Here is a 19,371-nt window from a genome sequence, read left to right on the forward strand (position 1 = left end):
TCTTTTCTAGCCTGTTTTGCATTGTCAGTGGCAAAATAACTTACCTAGCAATGTCACTACCTGCACCAATTGACCTACAGCCACCAGAAGCATCAAAACAGAAGTGTCTTATACATACCTCTACGATCATTTTGACAGTGGGCAGAGTGGTAGCAAGATTCTGTGGATGAGGTGGGCGAACAGTGATAGGTACACAGCCAGCATACAAGCAGCCATAGAAAGTTGCTATCAAGTCTACTCCTGTAGAAAATATTTGTGAAACAAATGCAATTTCATCAGAACAAAAGGCCAAATCCTTTCATCAAAATCAAAATATGCTCTGAGAAATTTAATTAAGGTGTAAGTATTTGTCACAAAGGTATGTTAATAGGCTGGATTTGGCCCTGCCCAATTCTGTAAGGTTAAAATAGTTTGCATTTGACAGTTAGCAGGAAGTACTTCAAATCTACAAACTTTGAATTTACAGAAATTTATTTTCATGGACAGGTAGCATAAACAAAATACTAAAATAGAACAAGGTACTGTAAGAAGGTATTGTTACTGCAGATGACTCAGATTCTTTCAAAAAGCATTTTTTCACATTATAACTACAAAATATGCAGTCATTTGGCTTCCACGGCATATTACTTTTTCCTGAAGAATGCTTGTAAATACACACTAATAATGCAAGTCTGAGCTCCAAACTTCATGTCTGGAGACAGACATTCAGAAAACAACAGGTGTTCATGAAAAAGATCAACATTGATGCCACTCATCTAACTTTCCATTTACGTTTTTATTCCAGAATTTTACACCTTGACCAAACTAATACTGCATCACTGTCCAGACGTCCAGAGTGGTTAGATGAAATGTCTGGTAAATTCAGCCTGCCATTTGGAGAAGCAGCTTATTAGCAGAAAAGGAATTCTTGTCCTTGAAATACTAAGTCATTGCCGTATACCATAATATTAAATGGATGTTGGAGGGCTCTGCCCTGGCAAGAGCTGTTGCTTTTCTTGTGATTTTTGCTGTTTTGTATTGCCTTACCTGGAGGATAAACCAGGGCTACATGGTCACCAACATTCAGTCGTCCCTTCTCAATTAGTGCAACTGCCACTCTCTCTGCTCTCTTGTGCAACTGCATGCACGATGCAGTGCTGGCTACAGTGCCCTGCACAGAACAGAGGCAACATCAGGAAACTCTTTAGGGAACATTTTCAACACTGAATAAAGTACATGCTACAGATACTGTATTTTCTTCTCATTGCAGCTATTTTAACAACACTGCAAACGGATCTAAAGACTCTATCAAAATATGCCTGGTGTTTTGCAAACCATTCTGCTGGTCACATGAACTTTTGCCATTTTAGAGAACTTTACATGTAGTATTTTGACATCAGACAGCAAAGCAATTTTTAAATTTGTTTGATATCGCAAAAATAACACCTTGCAAATGTTTAAAATTTAAAGTCCAAGGAAGAAAACAACAGAAATAAAGTTTGAGCAGCAAGTGAAGAACTGTATGAGCTTTGTCTCATTTCAGGGTGTGTGAGGATGGATTAGAGGAAGCTATCAATCAAACATTTTTCAACCTGTCGGTGCTATGCTGACTATGGTGCTTTCTCCTCATTCAGCAACTTCTTATTCTGTTTCCACATGTCCTGTTGCCTTCTCGGCAGATTGGTAATGACTGTAAATATTATTGTTCTTTCGTGTGGAAAAGAGGCTGAAGAAAGGAGCCCACACAGTCAGTTTCAGAGGCGTTGCTCCAAAGCGACGTCTCCGTTAAGCATTCAGACACTGTGCAAACAGCAGAGCCCAGAGACTTCTGCTCTGATGCAACTTAACTGGACCACCAACCTCAACCAAACTCACAACAAAATAATAAACAACAAGCACAAAAACTTGGTTAACCGCAGAGCTTCTAGAACACAGAGGAAGGCAGGTATGCACTTGCCAAAAACCTCAAATGAAAAGCAATTAAGTTCTTCTTCTTCTGAGGTATTCCCAAAATGCAATGGAGTTTACTAAAGGCTTAATCCAGCTTTCTGCATGAATACAGAATAGATCCTTTTGCCACCCAGTCTAGGAAATGGCACCTTACCCTCGAAGCTGTAAGGTTAGGATATACGACTGCTTGTGAGAGGAAACTTTGACTCAAGAAAAAGTGGTGGAACAACCACACCAGAAGGAAACAGAGATTGAATCAAAGCTCCCACCACACAGACAAGGATTATCACAGCAAATATCTGTTACGTAAGTATTAAGTTTCAAGTCCAAGGTGCCTCAGCCTAAGCTGTCAAATCCAAAGCCTAGTCTGCTGCAGGATTGGCACCCTGCTCAGTTTTACTAACGAAACTTGTCAAAGAGCAAGAGTTGAGTTGAAAGGGACCCTAAAAAGTCTCTTACTCCAGTCCCCCTGCAATGAACAGAGACATTTACAGCTCCATCTGATTTCTCAGAGCCTGGTCAGCTTGACCTTGATGTCTACAGGGACAGGGCATCTACCACATCTCTGACAACCTGCTCCAGTGCCTCACCACCCTTATTGTAAAAAACTTCTTCCTTCTATCCAGTCTAAGTCTCCCCTCTCTCAGTGTGAAACCATTTCCTCTGTTCTATCACAACAGACCCTGCTAAAGAGTCTGTCCACTTCTTATAGCCCCCTTTGAAAGGCTGCTCCTCCTCTTCTCCATGCTGAACAGCCCCAGTTCTCACAGCCAGTCCTCACAGGAAGGTGTTCCATCCCTTGGAGCATTCTGGTGACCGTCCTCTGCAGGTGCTCCAACAGGTACATGTCTCTCCTGTACTGAGGACTCCCTATCTAGACGCAGAGCTCCAGGTGAGGTCTCACAGCACAGAAGGGCAGATCCCCTCCCTTGTCCTGCTGGCTGCACTGCTTTTGATGCAGCCCAGGATATGGTTGGCTTTCTAGGCTGTGAGAGCACAGTGCTGGCTCATGTTCAGCTGCCATCCACCAGTACTCTTTTACTACTGTAAAAGACTCACCAGTCTTTTACAGAAGGCTTTCCCACTTCCAGCTTGTACTGATAGTGGGGGGTGCCATGAACCAAGTGCAAGACATTGCATTTGGCACTATTGAACTTCACAAAATTTTCCTGGGCTCACTGCTTGAGCCTGTAAGGTCCCTTAGGATGACATTCTGTCCCCTGCATCCCACAGCTTGGTGTCATCCACAAACTTGCTGAGGGTGCACTGAGAGTTATATATAACTGACAAAGTTATGCCATCATAAAAAGCCACAAGGTCGGTTCGGCAGGACCTGCTTTTGGTGAAGCCATGACTCCCTGCCTAGCTTCCCTATCTTCTCATTAAAAAATTCTCCAACTCAAATCTCTTCTCACTCTTATTCTCTGGGTCAAGGACAGATTGTGACTTCCATTAATATGACAGAAATTGTTTTTCATTGGGAAAAGCGGCTGCTACAATGTTCTTAAGCTAGAAATGCAGAATGTATGATAGAATTCCAGATACAGACTACAATTCCAGATGTAGAGGAATTAACGCTGCTTGCTAAGTAGCAGTGATTTCTGTTCACTTCAAAATCATGACATCCCACATCAAAATAACTTAAAGTATTCTAGGAAAAAGAATTCTAGACGCCATTCTTTTAGAATCCAAACAATAGTTTGCTGACCTTGATCTCAAAATAAGATGTGACCTGCATCTCACCTTGGAATTTAACAACAGGAAGAGGGGATGATCTGGAGTTGTCTGAGCTCGCCACTGAAGAACATCTGCTAAATACAGGAACTGAAAAAGATGGTAAAGTTTGTTAAAAATGCCCCACCCTTAGTTTCAGCAGAATCCCATGCCTATTCTTTGCTTGCTTGGAAGAAACCAATTCAAATGTTTAATATTGCGAGGATGCTTGTGTTACCTTTCTTGCCTGATCGTTATCCTCCAGCTGGGTAACATCTCTCCCTGAGGCTTGTGCAATTCTCTTTCCAGCAACAAGGTTTCCTACTATCATTGAAGCAGGACCAACATCTGCATTTAAAGAAAAGTGCAAAATGAGAAAAATGAAACACGAGGAACATGCAGTTATCAATAATTCATTCTGTAGATTACTTCAAAATCCACGTGGAATACAGACAGGAAAAGATGAAAAGCGAAAAGAAATATAATATTCTACAGAGAAAGAGAGAGGAGGATAATGCAGCACACTAAAACAGCCTAGTACTCTTTCAGTAAGCTGTGGTCTATCTGTAGTTTGGTTTTCTTGCAAGAGCTGCAGCATGGCTGAGGACTGTTGTTGCAAGCTGGCCAGCACAGGCACAATTTACAGTATAGCTATGGAAGCATGAAATTGGTACACGGAGGCTGTCCCTGCGTTTACATGGGATTAAAGGCAGACCATAATGTCCTCACTGAGCACAGGGTGCTCTGACAAAACCACTAGTTCTGCTAACTGAGGCATCTTAAACCATCCATTAGGCAAGGCCCTGAGCTGTCACACTGCCACTGGGGCATCCTCTACATGTGCTGTCAAAAGGAGACATGCAGACAACAGACGTTCTGGTTTACTCACCTGGTTGTTTCTGTCGAGGCTTAGGCAGGTTAGTAACACAAGTATGTGGGCACATTAAGACATTACAAGGGTGCAGTGCACCCTCTAAAAAGCGCTGCTTGGTTTCTGAAATATGAATTCCTCCAAGTGGTGCTTTTGGCAAAGTGTTGGCTGGCACCAAGGCAAGACAGTAGACGCCCACTTGGTGAATGCTATCAATTGCCTTGATAGAGAAGAAGAAAATACATTGCACATTATCAGCTGGGATGTAGCTAAAGCAAGAATTTGAATTCTAGTCACTTAATAACATTAAAATTTTTACTTGCACCACAATTTGCAAATAAAGGGTCCAATTCTGCACTCACTGAACTCATAGAAGTTGTGCCATGACTTCAATGGGAGCAGGAGCAGACCCAGGACTTTGGCTTGTGCACTCTATCAAGGGGATGCCACCTGCACATCAGGGATTAGGAAAGTCTCTTAAAAGTGGGCAAAAAGTGCAGAGATTTTAAAAAGCCAAAACTATATCACAGCAAATTTAGCACGTATGGCACAATCACAGAAGCACAGTAGAACACAGAACCACAAAAACAGGAAGGAAAGCATCCTGCTGCCTAAAACTTGATTCTCCATTTTAGCTAAGACACTTCTAAAAGCAGGAATAATATATTCTCGTGAGAAAAGCAGCTTCTTACCAGGTATTCCCTTAAAAAATTACAAAACTGAAAGCGGACAGAAACCATAATTACTGTCTAACACTTATGAAGTCTCTTCCCTTCAGTTTTTCTCTCTGGCCATCCCATCATTTCTTCCCTTAACAGTCTTCTTCCATACCTGCGCTCTCTCACTTGTTACTTCCCTATGACTGCTCAATTCATTCCCAAATCCTTAAATGCAACTATGAGAATTCTCCTCTCTTCTGTCCCACCAGAGAAGCACAATACAGCAAGCAAGGCAAAAAGGATTCAATGCTTACCACTGGTGATCTAGAATAACGATGTTAATGACTTAGATTTTAGCATCTGTTTTGATACTCAACACTAAAGACCCTTAAACACTGTCAGACTTAACTCTCCTAGTCAGTATGAAACTGGTAGATATATGCAGAATTAAAACACACAGAAACTATCACTGTAGTAACATTAAGTTCAAAAACTTTCTGAAAGGAAATATTTTTACAAATTTTTTCTTAATTGTCAGCTCTGAAATACACTCAGCAGTCAGCTTATCATTAACTCCTGTTACATTGAAAGATTTTTCTTAAGGAAAACAGATGCTTTAAGATTCTCATCTCTTACATTAGCCTTATTCACCTGGAAAGAGAGAAAGGACAGATCTGACTACCTGTAGAACCCTGCTCATCCACTGAAAACTGTCCTCCTCTGATGCATCAGGGCGCTGCTCAGCCACAAGCACTATTCGATCATCATGCAAAACCGTCACAGAAAAAACTGCTATCCTGTAATGCAAAGGACAGGAGAATGATGAGATGCAACATATGATGAACATAGCATGGCTTATTATAACATGGAAATGATTGTAATCTTCAGTAGCAGTGCTTCAAGACACACAAGCATCATTCATGCCACATTACCACAAAATCACAAATTCAGAACAAATGCAGGTTCAATTCTGCCATATGTTTATGCTGGAGGGTTAAGAGAATCTGCAGTCACCAATGTGTTTAACCCAGGCAGATTCCATGCATGGAGGGTTTCTGCAACTCTTGCCTATTTAACTCCATCATGCACACATTTTGCTTCTACATATTTTATTTCTCCTGACAGGCAACAACTGTGCTAAATTAGCAGTATATGCACTGAAAATACTTAGTCCCCTTTGTGAATTAGTTTTAGGCCTGCAGCTTCTTGGAAAGAATATTAATCATGTCTTAACTAAGTACTGCCATTATTTTTATGATAAGTGAATTAAAGTAGCAATGTGAAAACAAAGAAAGCTTGACTTTGTAACAGTCAGTAAGAGTTCTACATCATCACCACTGCTGCAGAGGAAAAACACCTGAACATAATGAAGAGCAGACAGGCTAGTGATACAGCACACACACTCTTTGAAAGTCCCTGAGCTGCCTCAACATTTCTACTTTGTTCTTTAGAACTTGCTGTAAAGGTCTTATCTAGGCCGCTCTGCATGAGAGTGCTCAGGGGGACAAAGGGGAGATGTATTTTATATTCTCTGTCAAGATTAAGTTGACTTTCTCAAGAGAAGTTTTAAAAGAAGTTTTAAATAGACACTTAAATTAGCAGGGACAGTCAAGTCCTTATTTGGCATACTACAACCTCGTGTTACCTTTCCTGCACAGTACAGGTGCAAAAAATAACAAGCAGAATTCCCATATAGACCATATTGCTTCATCATTGCTTCAGGGTGAACAAAAGGAACACTGTTCAATCAGTGCTTTGAAGTTTCCAATACACTCACCTTCCCCGGTAGACAAACTTCATTGGTTCTACTGCCAGTGCTGTGGCTACCACGTCATCTGCATTATGTCTGCGACCACTAACTGTTATTAGGCCATCCAATTTTCCTACCACAAACACCAGATAGTCCTGAAAAGAAGACAAGATCAGAAAGAGAGGAGAAATAACCTCCTGACTCCTCCATCACTCAGAGCGGGGTGTCAGGACGAGGCCAAGATTACTCATTCACACTTACAGGACCCACGAAGCCAAGAAGTCCCGTTCTTGTAAAGGGCTGATCTGAAACAGGCACACCAGTGGCTGTCACTGGAATGGCCTGAAAAAACACAGAATAAATATTCAGACACTCAGTTAAAATGCTTTCTGCCTCTGTTTCACTTCAGCTCTATGCTCAGCTGAAAAGCTACCTGATGACAGCATTTACTACCATGTGAAATATGAACAGCTTTTTAAATAATGAAGAATATGTCAGTTCATCTAACCCAGAATTTCCTTGCTTTTTTTTCCCTTCATACCTCCATTACATCAGGATTCTCGCTGGTGTTGTCACTAGTTAAAGACAGTGCTGACAGATAAGGTCTGTAGCATGCTAACACTGGCAAACAGACAGAAAGAGCTTTCTTGAAAATGAAGATTAAGGCCAGCATTTCTCTCATCTCGTTTAGAATTCCACGCTTTAGCCACGTCTCCAAACTGCTGCCCACTGCAATTCTACTGGCGAGCATGACTCCTAAAGAACTTCCTCCCCTTTCTTGCTAGGAAAGGGAAACCTGAAGTTGGGATAACATTGCGAGGAAAAATCTAGGCAGACAGAACGCTTTTGCTCTCCTTTGACAAACTATAAGGATTATGACTTATATCCTTCTTATCTCTTCTTTCATATAGCTAGGAACAAAATTTCACATATCCAGACTCTTGCCATTCTAAACACGACAGCAAACAAACACCAGAGTTCACTTTGAAGAATGACATACCATTTGCATTACACAAGAGAAGCTTCTCTAACTAATTTATAACTGCATATTGATTGTATGAAGATCACAAATATTAAGCTAATTTCTAACTGTGTTCCAACTGTGTGCCACTAAATTGTCTACAGGTCTTTGTCTACTGTCTTCAAGTAACATTACGTAAGACTAAGATGAAATGAAATGCCAACACTGACAGAATATGGGACTGCAGAATATAGAGACAGCTGACACGTTCTGACATGAAGAATGAAAGACAGTAAGTAATAAAAAACAAAATTAAAAGTATCGGAAACAAAAGTTTGTTTGCAAGAAGAAATACTGGGGGTACAACACTGCATAGGAAAAAGACAAACCTCAAACACGTTTTTGGTGATTCCAAGGAGGCCAAAGTAAGCCATTCCAGTTGTGCCTGAATTCACACATATTTCTCCAACTTCATCGGCTTTACACAGGTAAGGAGTCCCATCCACCTTCACAACACAGACCTTAGCTAAGGAGAAAAGAAGAAAGCAGAATCATAGCATTCCTACATTTCAGCAACTGATACAGAAGTTACATGGCTACTGTTAGGCAGGCAAAGATTTTAGTGCCAATTACCTATCAGTTACAGCAATAAACACAGCATGAAAGAGAGCTCTTTCTGACAGCCAGACTAACGTGCTCTGAAAGGTATGAAAGGTACAAATTTGCAAACACTTTGTATTATTACCACAGTATTTTGCAGCCTATATTTAAGCTGCAACAGAACAGTAGCAATTGGCTTTCAGCATGAAGGCTGATGCTTTGATCAAATGAAAGCCAACATGAGTTTTAAGATGAAAGATGAAAAGATACTAATTACAGACATACCATTCCTTTTGTGTTACTATTGCACATTCTGGTATTCATAGTATCACCCCTTAAGTTATGTGAGAAACACACTAGAAATGGACAGAAAATCAAATCAAGTACTACATTGATCTTTGCTCTGGCCATTGGTTACATTTGCCTCCTGAAACAGTCTTCAGAGGCTTCTCTGGCTAAGCAGACTCCTTGCTTACTGACTCCGGAGTCATCTTTTCCCAGCCCCAAAGGGAAAGGAAAAAGGAAAGAGAGAAGGCATATTGGAACAAGGAAGTTTAGCTTAGCATTTACCAGATTAAAAATAAATCAAAAAGGCTATTTGATCATGTCTTTAGTTAATTTTCTGAAATTTATTTAGTTTGTTCATTTCTATCAAGACCACTTGAATTATTTTAGCCAACAACAGCCATTGTGAAAGAGCATACTACTGTATTCCAATTTAGCCAGTCTTAATTGATAACACAGACAGCTCTCACTTTTCTACAGTTCAACTATTACCAAGAGAAATCACAAATGGGATGTGGCACATTTCATCCGAAACCAATACGTGATACAGCCAGTTTTGCTGCAGGTATTGACCGAGAACTCTGCTTGTATTCTGCTGGCAACAACTTATGTCTGAGTAGGAAAGACAATAAATCACCCTACGAATAAGTCAACCTCTAGACTACCTATCGGAACACCAAACATTAATTAACAGTTTGGGATGCTGACATGCTAACCTTTTTTGGCCAAATAAGGAGACTATATTCCCTGTCTAGCACAAGTCCAAGTCCAAAATAGAACCAACGGTTTTAGTTGCTGAAAACTGATGTGAACTAGAAGGCTAGAATTAAATTACACAGTATGAGCTAGCAGCTCATTATTACTCATGTAGAAAAACCCAATTTAGGAGGAGAAACGTTAGAAAAGACAAATTTAAACAGATTCTTTCTTACCACCGGAAACAGTTTGACAATCTTAGAACTCTGTATGTAATGCTTAAATAACAATGCATATGGAAGTATAATTAGCTGGGGACAGTGACAGCTTGTAGGCAATGCTGCAAACCCTCAGCTCGTTCACAAACATGAAAAAACAGTGGATTATCCTGCAGTTTGCAATGGTGCTCCATTCACGAAGCCCAAGGATAATCCTATCACCCTCATCAAGTCAAAAAAAATACTCACCAGTAACCAATGCATGACATAGGTAGTCTACACATACATTCTAACAGCAGGCATAGTTCTGCCCTGCCATGTGTTACTGCAAGGTTTTCCTTTTGCAGTATCTGTGGAGCCTGTAATCTTGCTTCTCCTTCTTTTCCTGCTTCATGTGTGATATACAAGAGAATGCATCTACCACCATTTCAGGCTCTCAACAGCATCGCATCTGAAAAAGAATTAGAGAGAAGGGAAAGGCAGATGGGACAGGAATGTACATGTGGACTACACATCATGAAGAATAATGATTACTGGGTAGGAAAATTTTCTTTCTCCAAATGAGTCCACATGTACATTCTTACAGATGATGACTTTTAGTAGTCAGCCCTGCCACAAGATTTCTAGCAGAGGATGAGAATTCTATTGTGCAAACAAATGTCCGCACCAGTGCCCTACCGAAGACTAGATTCAGCTTCGAGTATTTCAAGGACAGCACCACATGAATGTGAGAAGAACATAACAGGTGTGCAACAGCAGTTGGCTAGCACAGAAATCCGTAGCTACCAAAGTTGCCTGATGCTTGTTAGAGAGTGCTCTCCTTTCACTTTCATGGTTTAGCAGATCCTTCTGCAATTGTGACTGTATGCCAATAGTGGAATTCCAAGATTTTCTTGTAAGGAGCAAGTCTTCCTGGAAGGCCTGGGTCCATGAGAATAAAAAGGAGGCCCTCCTAGCACTGCAGCTTCTCTAGAAGCAGAAAGGCTCAGAAGAAAGACCAAAAGGTTAGGATAAAAACGCCTCTACCACCACTGTAGAAGATACTTGCAGGGAGTCTATTAAAACTAGACCCTCAAAGAAAACAGCATATGAGGCTGCTCCATAGAGTGATCTGATTCCCCATTCTTCTATGAAGGGTATTGGGCATAAAACAAGAGCATTCATAGACTAGGATGAACGAGAATCTACACTGTAAAGGTGGTCACACAAGCATCAGGAGCACAGTATTTAAATTAGAAGAGAACATCTTGTCAGAAGCATACCTGTTGCTGCAGAATTTCAAAAGTGACTCTGCAGTAGGAGACCATCTAGTGCATCTAATGTGGCAGACTGAAGCCAAACAGAACACAGAACTGACTGCTGCAATAAAATCCAAGAACTAAGATAGATTAAGGTACTTCTCAACCTCAGGATGTAATTAAAAGCATCACAGAGTTGTCTTCTAACAAATCCTTTCACAGATCAGGCAATGAGATAAAGGAACTAACTTCCTCTGCAGTGAAGAGGCATCAGCCAGCATCTGGAAACATGCTTTCAGAGAGAGAGAGGTCCACAAACTGAAGATGAAGTATGCATCCCATTTGTCTTACAGAAGCTAAAGATCTGGCTCAAACCTACACTTTTCTACTTGAGTGTAAGAAAGTAAGTACTGCGCTTTTTCTGTGAATCAGATTTTATAGGATTAGGAGATACAGGAATATAGATCTTCTGGATTGGAGAGGGTTATTCTATTGTCAAAGTCAGAAAGAGAAGGATGGAAACAGAGTCAGGAAGCAGCAGAGAGGCAAAACTGAATCTGGTTAAGTCCCTTTGAGCATCCATATCCTAGCATAAGGTATAACAATCTTCCAGGATGATGGGTGACACGACAATTACATTCCATCTGAGGGGGAAGTAGGAGTTCTGGACTACCATCCTTACCAGTCCAATTTGAAAAAAAGAAAAAAAAGAAAAAAAAAGAATTAAAGGCCTTTATGAACCAAACATTGCTTCTTATCAGGATTGGCTCCCAGACAGAAAAGCATGCAAAACAGCCCCAGCTTATCAACAGATGAGAAAAAACATAATCACTCACAGGAACTAGAGAAACTTCCATCGAAATGCATACTAGGTTCTATTTTATGAATTCCAATCTTTCATGGGAACATTCTTCATGGATGCTGGCTTCTGTGGTGGTTCTTCCTACTGGCAGCCATAGTTGATAATGAAAGTGAAGAGCCAAGGCAACATGGCATCAAGAATGGTTTATGGGTTAAACAGGAGTGACATAAGGCATTATGCTGGTGCTAAGGGCTCCATCCTAATTGCTGATTGAGATCCTGAAAGTAAAGGGACCTTAAGTGTTTCAGAACAAGTAGCAAGTCTGAAGAAAAGGAGACAGAAATGGATTCTTTATATCCATTACCTTTTAAACAGCTCGTTTCTGAATGAAGTCCACCTGGGACCTTCAAGGGTCTTCTTGTCTCCTTTCTTAAAAATCATAGAGAAAGCCCGGGTTGGAAGGGATCTCAGAGATCATCTATTCCAACATTCAGCTGACCAAATGAAATTCAGGAATGTGAGTCCCTATTTTGTAAGACACTTGAATGACCAGAGCATGTACCAGTTTTCAAGACCTTACTGAAGTGTTTGACAGGGGTCAGAAGAGGGAGCACTACCTTCAGGGATGGCACATGACACAGATTAGGTCTGTGTTAAAAGTACTGCAATCTAAAGAAAGTGAAAAGAACAGGGAAAGACCAAGAGTCATCAGTCAGCCGAGTAATTCAAGACAACTGACAGGTCAAGAAATGGTGGTATGTTCTCTCCTGTATGCCAAACACCAAGCAAGAAGGATCAGAGTATATCCATCCTCCACGACTACTACGTAGGAAAAAGTGTAAATCGTACAAGGCAAGTCACAAATATATCCAGTATTAGAATATACATGCAGACTCGTTTGAAAATAAGCCATTAATCTTGAAATCAACAATTTCTTTTCATTTGGCACAAATTTTGCCCACATTGTTACTTTTTTCCTACTCTTGAAGTTTTCTTCTTTTTTTTTTTTTTTTTTTTCTGAGGGAACAAAATCCTTGAATCATCATCTAGAAATCACTCTGTTGCACACGTTCTGTCTTTGGAAAAGTACAGAGATATTTCTGCTAAAAAATAATTCCAGACATGACATTTTTATCATTTTGCCAAATTGAAGCTAATCTGCCTCAGTTACTAATAGCTGGATGCTGATGAGATTTTTAAAACACTTAATGAATTAAGATGCTCAACTTTGGCTTAGCCTATAAGTGGTTTTGCCACTTACTGCTATGTTTCAAAATAGCAATAGCCATCAACTACAAGTTATATTACTTCGAGGCACTAGATGGATACACATTGAACTCCAACTTCCCCTTACATCAGGTAAGTCACTCAATTTTTCTTACTACTGTATAAAGCCATGGTCTGCAAATGACATTTTAAAACAGAAGAGCTTAGAGGTGGAGCTCTAAGAATATTAATAAGCTTTCTTGGGCCTTTCTCCTCTCCACAGTGTTATCCCATGGGACTCTTTTCAAGCCAATCCATGAAGAGCCTGAAGTCTGCTCTTCTGAAGCCCTGCATCGTGATCTTACTTTTGCCCTGCTCCTTCCTCTCATGATCCCAAATTTGACTATCACATGACCCAGCCTTCAATCTTCACATCCTCAATAATCTCCACTTCTGTGAGTATAAGGTCTAGCAGAGCATCTTTCCTCAGTGTATCCTCTATTACTTAGGTCAGGAAGCTGATACTCCTGCACTTCAAGAGCAACCTGGTCTGCCCATGCCCTGCTGTGTTTTCCCTCCAGCAGACACTGGGGTGTCTGAAGCTCCCCATGAGGGGCAGGGCCCACAAATGTGAGGATGCTTCTAGCTGTTGGTAGAAGGCCTCATTCACTTTTTGTTCCTGGTTGGGTGTCTTACAGCAGACACCCACTACAGTGTCATCTATACCAGTCTGATCTTTAGTCTATATTTACAAGCCCTCAGACAGGTCTTCATCTATGCCCAGGCAGACCTCCATGCACTCCACCTGTTCTCACACATAAAGGGAAACTCTTCTTCATCATGTTCCCCACCTTTCCTTCTTAAAGAGCCTATATCCTTCCACTGCAATGCTCCAGCCAGGAGAGCTATCCCACCATGTCTCTGTGATCCCAACACGACTGTAGTTTTGCAGCTGCACACATCTACCTCATCGTGTTTATTCCCCATGCATTGGTGTAAATACATTTCAAAGAGACACCTAAGCATGCTGATTTTTCAGACAGAGTTTCAATGTCACACTGTTACTGAGAAGAAACTCCAAAACTGCCACTTCCTGAATTTTCAAGAAATTGTTGGGAATTTCCTGCATACCATGCACTACATAAAACATGTTCCTCACAAAGACTCTGTAGCAATTCAAAATGAGAGCTGGCTGCAGGTTGCACACTTAGTACCAGTTTCAAAGATGAAAAGCATCAATGCTAACCAACCGAGGTGCCGAGGCCATAAATAAACACTTTTAGGTGGGTAAGGCCACAACAGGACAAAGACAGGTCTTGGAATGCTGGAGAGCTAATGATAAAATTAAAAAAGCAGCAGTAAAAGTAAAGCCTACAAAAATAGTCAACTGTTGCCAACAAGCCAGCAATCTCAGCCAGGCTTTGCTCTGAGTCACGCTATGCAGGCTGAGAGGAGCACTGCCACCATCGTGGACAACATACACATGCTGCCATGGCACAGAAAACAGGGTCAGAAATCTGCTGCAGATGCTGCTGAAGAAAATGTACCGTCACAGCTCAGAGTGGCTCGTGGCTCTGTATGAATGCATAGACTATCAATCAGACACATCTTCTGGATAAAACAGCACAGTTCCTAGTAAGCTTTAAGAGTTCGTTTTTTTTCCTGCTGCATTCGTTGCTGCATATCTGTACATCTGTCAGCACTAACACTGACAAATGAACAAAACCACAACTGTAAAAACCAGCCATGAAGCACCTGCACAGTCCAAAATCTATGATGACTCAAACATACCATCAGTTAATCTCCCCTGTGAATATTTATGAATGTTCCTAGCTGAGACAGCACTTGCTACTAAAGTTTTTAGGTAATGTGTCAAAATCTGAGTCACACTACCTTAAAGATACTTCTCATTTGCCAGTTCTATTTACTGCAACAGCACAGGTACAATAGTAAAGTTACATGGATTATGCTTAAATGTATATTAAAAGTTCTCCTACCTCCTGGCATAATCTGACCAACATCTTGTACAGTTAAAACAGACAACTTCTCTTCTGTATCCACTCTTATCACACCGTAACTCAGACAATTCATAGATAAAACTGCTTTCCCTGGAGGAGGCCCACCCAGTTCTGGAGGTCTGAAAAACAGTAAGTCAAATCACTTGTGAATCAACAGACCAATGACATTAGGTCCATCAAAAGCACTGTGCAATTCTGTCAAGTCTATTAAGGTTAAACAAAAGAATGACATCTCATCTTTAACAAACAAGACTTCAAGACTGGTACGCATGAGATACCTGCAAGCCTCAGACTTATCTGGGTCTTTGAGTATCTTTCTGTGAGTAGCTGTCTTTTCTAATTGTCATCTTAGCAGTGCATATATTTCAATTGTCAAGAATTTTTTTTCAGTCAACTTCTCAGGAAAAAAAACATTACCTGCGAATAGCAACAGTGAGCGCCTCTGAGGAACTGGCACAGGGGCAGATTACCTCAGGTCTCAAACCTCTGGACTGAAATACATTCAGGAAGGCATCACATGAAGATATTGACCCTGAAAACACAGTAACAACAGTTTGCCAAGTGCAGGAAAGTTTGATCTGCACAGTTCCAATGTCTGTTAGCTTACTCTAACCTCACCTGTACAAATATGAATGCATTCTTGCACTACATACTTTCAAACTAAAGGACATCCTTCCCTACTATTAGATTGTAGATCTGAAGAACAAAATAATGGCTAACAACTAATTCACAGAATGAAATTCCCAATTGCATACTCTTTCTCTGGTAGAGTCCCTTACCGTCACTGAAAGTCCTCTAGTGATACAGTGATTATTTTATCAGTATGGGTAGCTGTACCTGACAGTTTCTACAGTTCTTACATGAGTGTTACTTACTCTAGCATTTAAAAATAAAATCAAATGCTTCTGACAGATACTCACTTCTGTTTAGAACTCTACCTCGCCATAAGCATGCAGCTCAAAATGTACAGGGATACTGTATGTCCTACAGCTTTGTGGGACAAAGCTTTTTTTATAGATCTGCAATCATGGTACATAAAACAAGGCAACTTCACTGATCATGCTACATCCTGGGTATAGGGTAATTTCATATAAATTCATGTAACAGTACAATACTGATGAAAAAGTCATTTACAGAGATATATACAGCTAAGATGTGCAAACAGCAATGAAAAGGCAATGACTCCACCAGCATACAAATAATATGCATTTTACTACAGAATTAACTGTGTAATGCCTTCTAAGCATCACTACTGAAAAGCTGCCTACAACAATAACCATCCTAGCAAGACCAGTTCAAGTTTTCATATTCTGCCAATGCGTGTGCTGTCCTTTCATCATGTAACTAACCTCCAGCAAACCTGAAATACCATTGATTTTCTGATGTACAAGCAAAACTAAGCCCCAAAGTTATATCCTTACATCCTTGCCAGTTGCAGGATAAAAAAAAAAACAACCAACAAACCCTCCTGGCTGCTTTTTTTCTCAATTTGTTGTCCATCACCACCATATCATTTACAGGAAAAGGTAAGGCTCTACCAATTACTCTAGTTAATAATATGTATTACTCCTTTGAGGTAAGGCTGTGACTGCTTCAATTTTTATGTCCTTGAATGATTGAGATGAACTCCATGATAATGTACAGAAATCAGACACATTTCAAACTCATACATTTTATCTACTGCACTAGATGGGCATCTACTTTGAAACTGGCATTATGATTTACTTCAAACAGACTTCCAAAAAACAACGTTGCCAAAAATTGTTTATATAATAAGTAATGAAATGTTTCCTATTGAAACTATCCTTAGAAAAAGAAAGGCTGCTGCTGTCTCTTTTGTTGAAGATTAACTGCTGAGCTCCAGTAGCACAGGTCCAGACTTTCATGACTTACTTGTGTTTTCAGTTCACCTTGGACTGACAGCTCTGCAAATACATCCATACTCACATGGATTAGCTCCATCTGCCACTATTAACATTCGTAAGGAGCTTAGACTGACATCTCTCTGATCCCTCTGAGCCAAAAGTGACCAGTGCATATCACGTGATTTTACTACAGCAACACGGGCTGAAAATAACGAATAAAATTAATAACAATTATGGCATGTGTGCAGAATAAAGACAGAAATTATAAAATCATGTATCTACACAAAAATATACATTTACAAAACTAGTTACAATCTACTGGCATTTTACTGCAATGACATGTGCACATTCAATGTCTCCAGATGGATTTGATGATAGAATCTAAACACTTAATATGAACTCTAGTACCATGACAGTAAATACAGTTGCCTTTAAAGACCTATCACAAGAAGACAGCAAAGTCAATCAGCAATCATTCTTCAGGACTTTTACCACTATAATGCAGTACCTGTTTGCTGAAGCTGATGTGTAACAGTGGCAAAGGACATCAGCTAGATTAAACACCAGTGGCCTGCCACACAGTAGGCATACAAACAGATTTTTCTCAAATCAGTATGCAACAATATTTTAAGGTTACCTTTGTAAGAGCAGACTTTCTGTATCCAGGAAAGTGGATTAACCTTCATTAATGCATAGGGAATACTGATGACATGCATTCTGTTCATAACACTCTGAGAAAAAATATTCAAAAATAAAGTTTGAAGTGTCTGGGAGGCAGAATGTATCAATGTCTTAAAAAATAAAGAAAAAAAATCAAAGCTATTAGAGCTGCAGCACATCCCTTACATCTAACTGTTACATATGAGTACAGCCAATAGCAGGCAAATTATCTGCACAGTTGGTTAGTGAAAAAGGAATACTCTATTCTTAAATGCATAAATAGTGAAATATAGCTTGAATGGTTTATGACCTCATTCTGAAGCCAAAGCACTGCTCCAAAGAGAAGATTCTTGTTACAGTTTTTTTTTTTTCATACAATCAAACACTTACTGTTAATACTCCATGCCAAAGGCCAGCATCTCTTTTGAAATCCAACACATTTGTTAGAGTTTCCGCTGAAAGCAAAGGAAAGGAAGCAGTTTTATGAAAACATTTATGAATTTAAGATATTTGTTCAAACAACTATGAAACTTTCAACACACCTAACAACTCGAAACTATATTGCCATGTCTTTTTGTCTATAATATAGGATGCTTTATCATGGAATCATACCATACAATGGCTTGAGTTGAAAGGACATCAAGGATCATCAAGTTCCAGCCCCTCTGCCACAGGCAGGTTTGCAAGCCACTACATCAAGTACTAAATCAGATTGTCCAGGGCCCCATCCAACCTGGCCTTAAACACCTCTGGGCAGCCTGTTCCAGCACCTCAGCTGTCTCTCAGTACCTGAAAGTGCCTTAGTTATTACAATCACCTTAAAATCACCATTAAATTCTTTGTAATAATTTTATCTATGAGACATGATATTCAGTTTAATACTATTTTGAGTGCTTGTTACCTTTGTCCAAAAACTACATATTGAAACTCTGATTTTGATGCCAATTGAAGAAATTTTCAACTAAAAGTGGTTCACCTGTATTTGAAAGAATCATATTAGTGAGAAATACTACCACAGCTGTACTGAATTTTCTTCAGTGCTTTTCTCTGAGAAGTTTGAACTTATGTGATTCCAAACATAAATCAAAGTTTGGCATAGGATCTAACCAGATTATAGGAGGACGTCTTTTACTAATCAAGTGAAATCTACTAATCAAGGATGGAGGATGATTGAATTTAAAATAAATGTTTCTTCAAGTACTTGTTCTTGTTTAGCTTTCAAAAAATACAAGAGCATACAAAGCTATTTCCCAATTAATAAAATACTCCAGTAAGCCAGCCACATATCCATTCAGTCCCTGCACAACTGAGAGCTCCAAGAGTAGTGGAGAGTATAAACCCATACATATGGAAATGCGCATCTTCTATACCCTCAAATATTTTTGACCTTGAGGAAAAGTGAACTGTATGTAACCATGTTAGCTGGAAAAAGCATTCAGCAGTTTCACAGCATCGTACGACAGATTCTGTATGATATTCACACAGAAGACCTGACGTTATTTTATGGCAGGAAACATGATTTTGTGACATAATTTTCCTGAACAATCAAAGCAGGAGGTGTCATTTTGAAGTTATACCTAACTTACCTTCTGAATACCCACATGCCTGAGTCAGTGCGTGACAGTGTGCCAGCATGGAAGCATGAGATATAGTAATGCCCACTGTGCTGCCTTCTTTACTTGTTTTGTACTGAAAAGAGAAAGTTTACACACACATTACTTTAATAACAAATACAGAAAGTAAACAACAAATACAGAAATGTACAGTAGTGACTGAAAGGATAAATAGGAGAGGCAGATATTTACATTTTTTAAAGAAAATAGCTAATGTAAGAGATGCAACTTAAGTTCAGAGAACACACTAACACCCTACCCTAATGAAACAAATTGTCCCAGGGATC

The 19,371-nt window shown here is 39.8% G+C and overlaps 1 protein-coding gene across 2 annotated transcripts in view; it reads right to left on the reverse strand.

Annotated features, from left to right (window-relative positions):
* DIP2A (disco interacting protein 2 homolog A) overlaps window positions 1-19,371 on the reverse strand; it is a gene marked incomplete at both ends in the record, with an annotated part of 99,864 nt that overhangs the window by 14,741 nt on the left and 65,752 nt on the right. For both annotated transcript variants that reach the window (XM_079539424.1, XM_079539423.1), the window contains 15 exons: window positions 119-240; window positions 1,027-1,150; window positions 3,673-3,753; window positions 3,881-3,990; window positions 4,532-4,733; window positions 5,855-5,969; window positions 6,950-7,077; window positions 7,184-7,264; window positions 8,273-8,409; window positions 14,926-15,065; window positions 15,364-15,478; window positions 16,894-17,013; window positions 17,449-17,542; window positions 17,862-17,926; window positions 19,058-19,160. In XM_079539424.1, coding sequence (XP_079395550.1) covers window positions 119-240; window positions 1,027-1,150; window positions 3,673-3,753; window positions 3,881-3,990; window positions 4,532-4,733; window positions 5,855-5,969; window positions 6,950-7,077; window positions 7,184-7,264; window positions 8,273-8,409; window positions 14,926-15,065; window positions 15,364-15,478; window positions 16,894-17,013; window positions 17,449-17,542; window positions 17,862-17,926; window positions 19,058-19,160 — 1,737 coding nt within the window. The remainder of the gene's footprint in view (window positions 1-118; window positions 241-1,026; window positions 1,151-3,672; window positions 3,754-3,880; window positions 3,991-4,531; window positions 4,734-5,854; window positions 5,970-6,949; window positions 7,078-7,183; window positions 7,265-8,272; window positions 8,410-14,925; window positions 15,066-15,363; window positions 15,479-16,893; window positions 17,014-17,448; window positions 17,543-17,861; window positions 17,927-19,057; window positions 19,161-19,371) is intronic.

This window comes from Tetrao urogallus (genome assembly GCF_951394365.1).
Source record: "Tetrao urogallus genome assembly, chromosome: 8".
NCBI classification, from domain to species: domain Eukaryota; kingdom Metazoa; phylum Chordata; class Aves; order Galliformes; family Phasianidae; genus Tetrao; species Tetrao urogallus.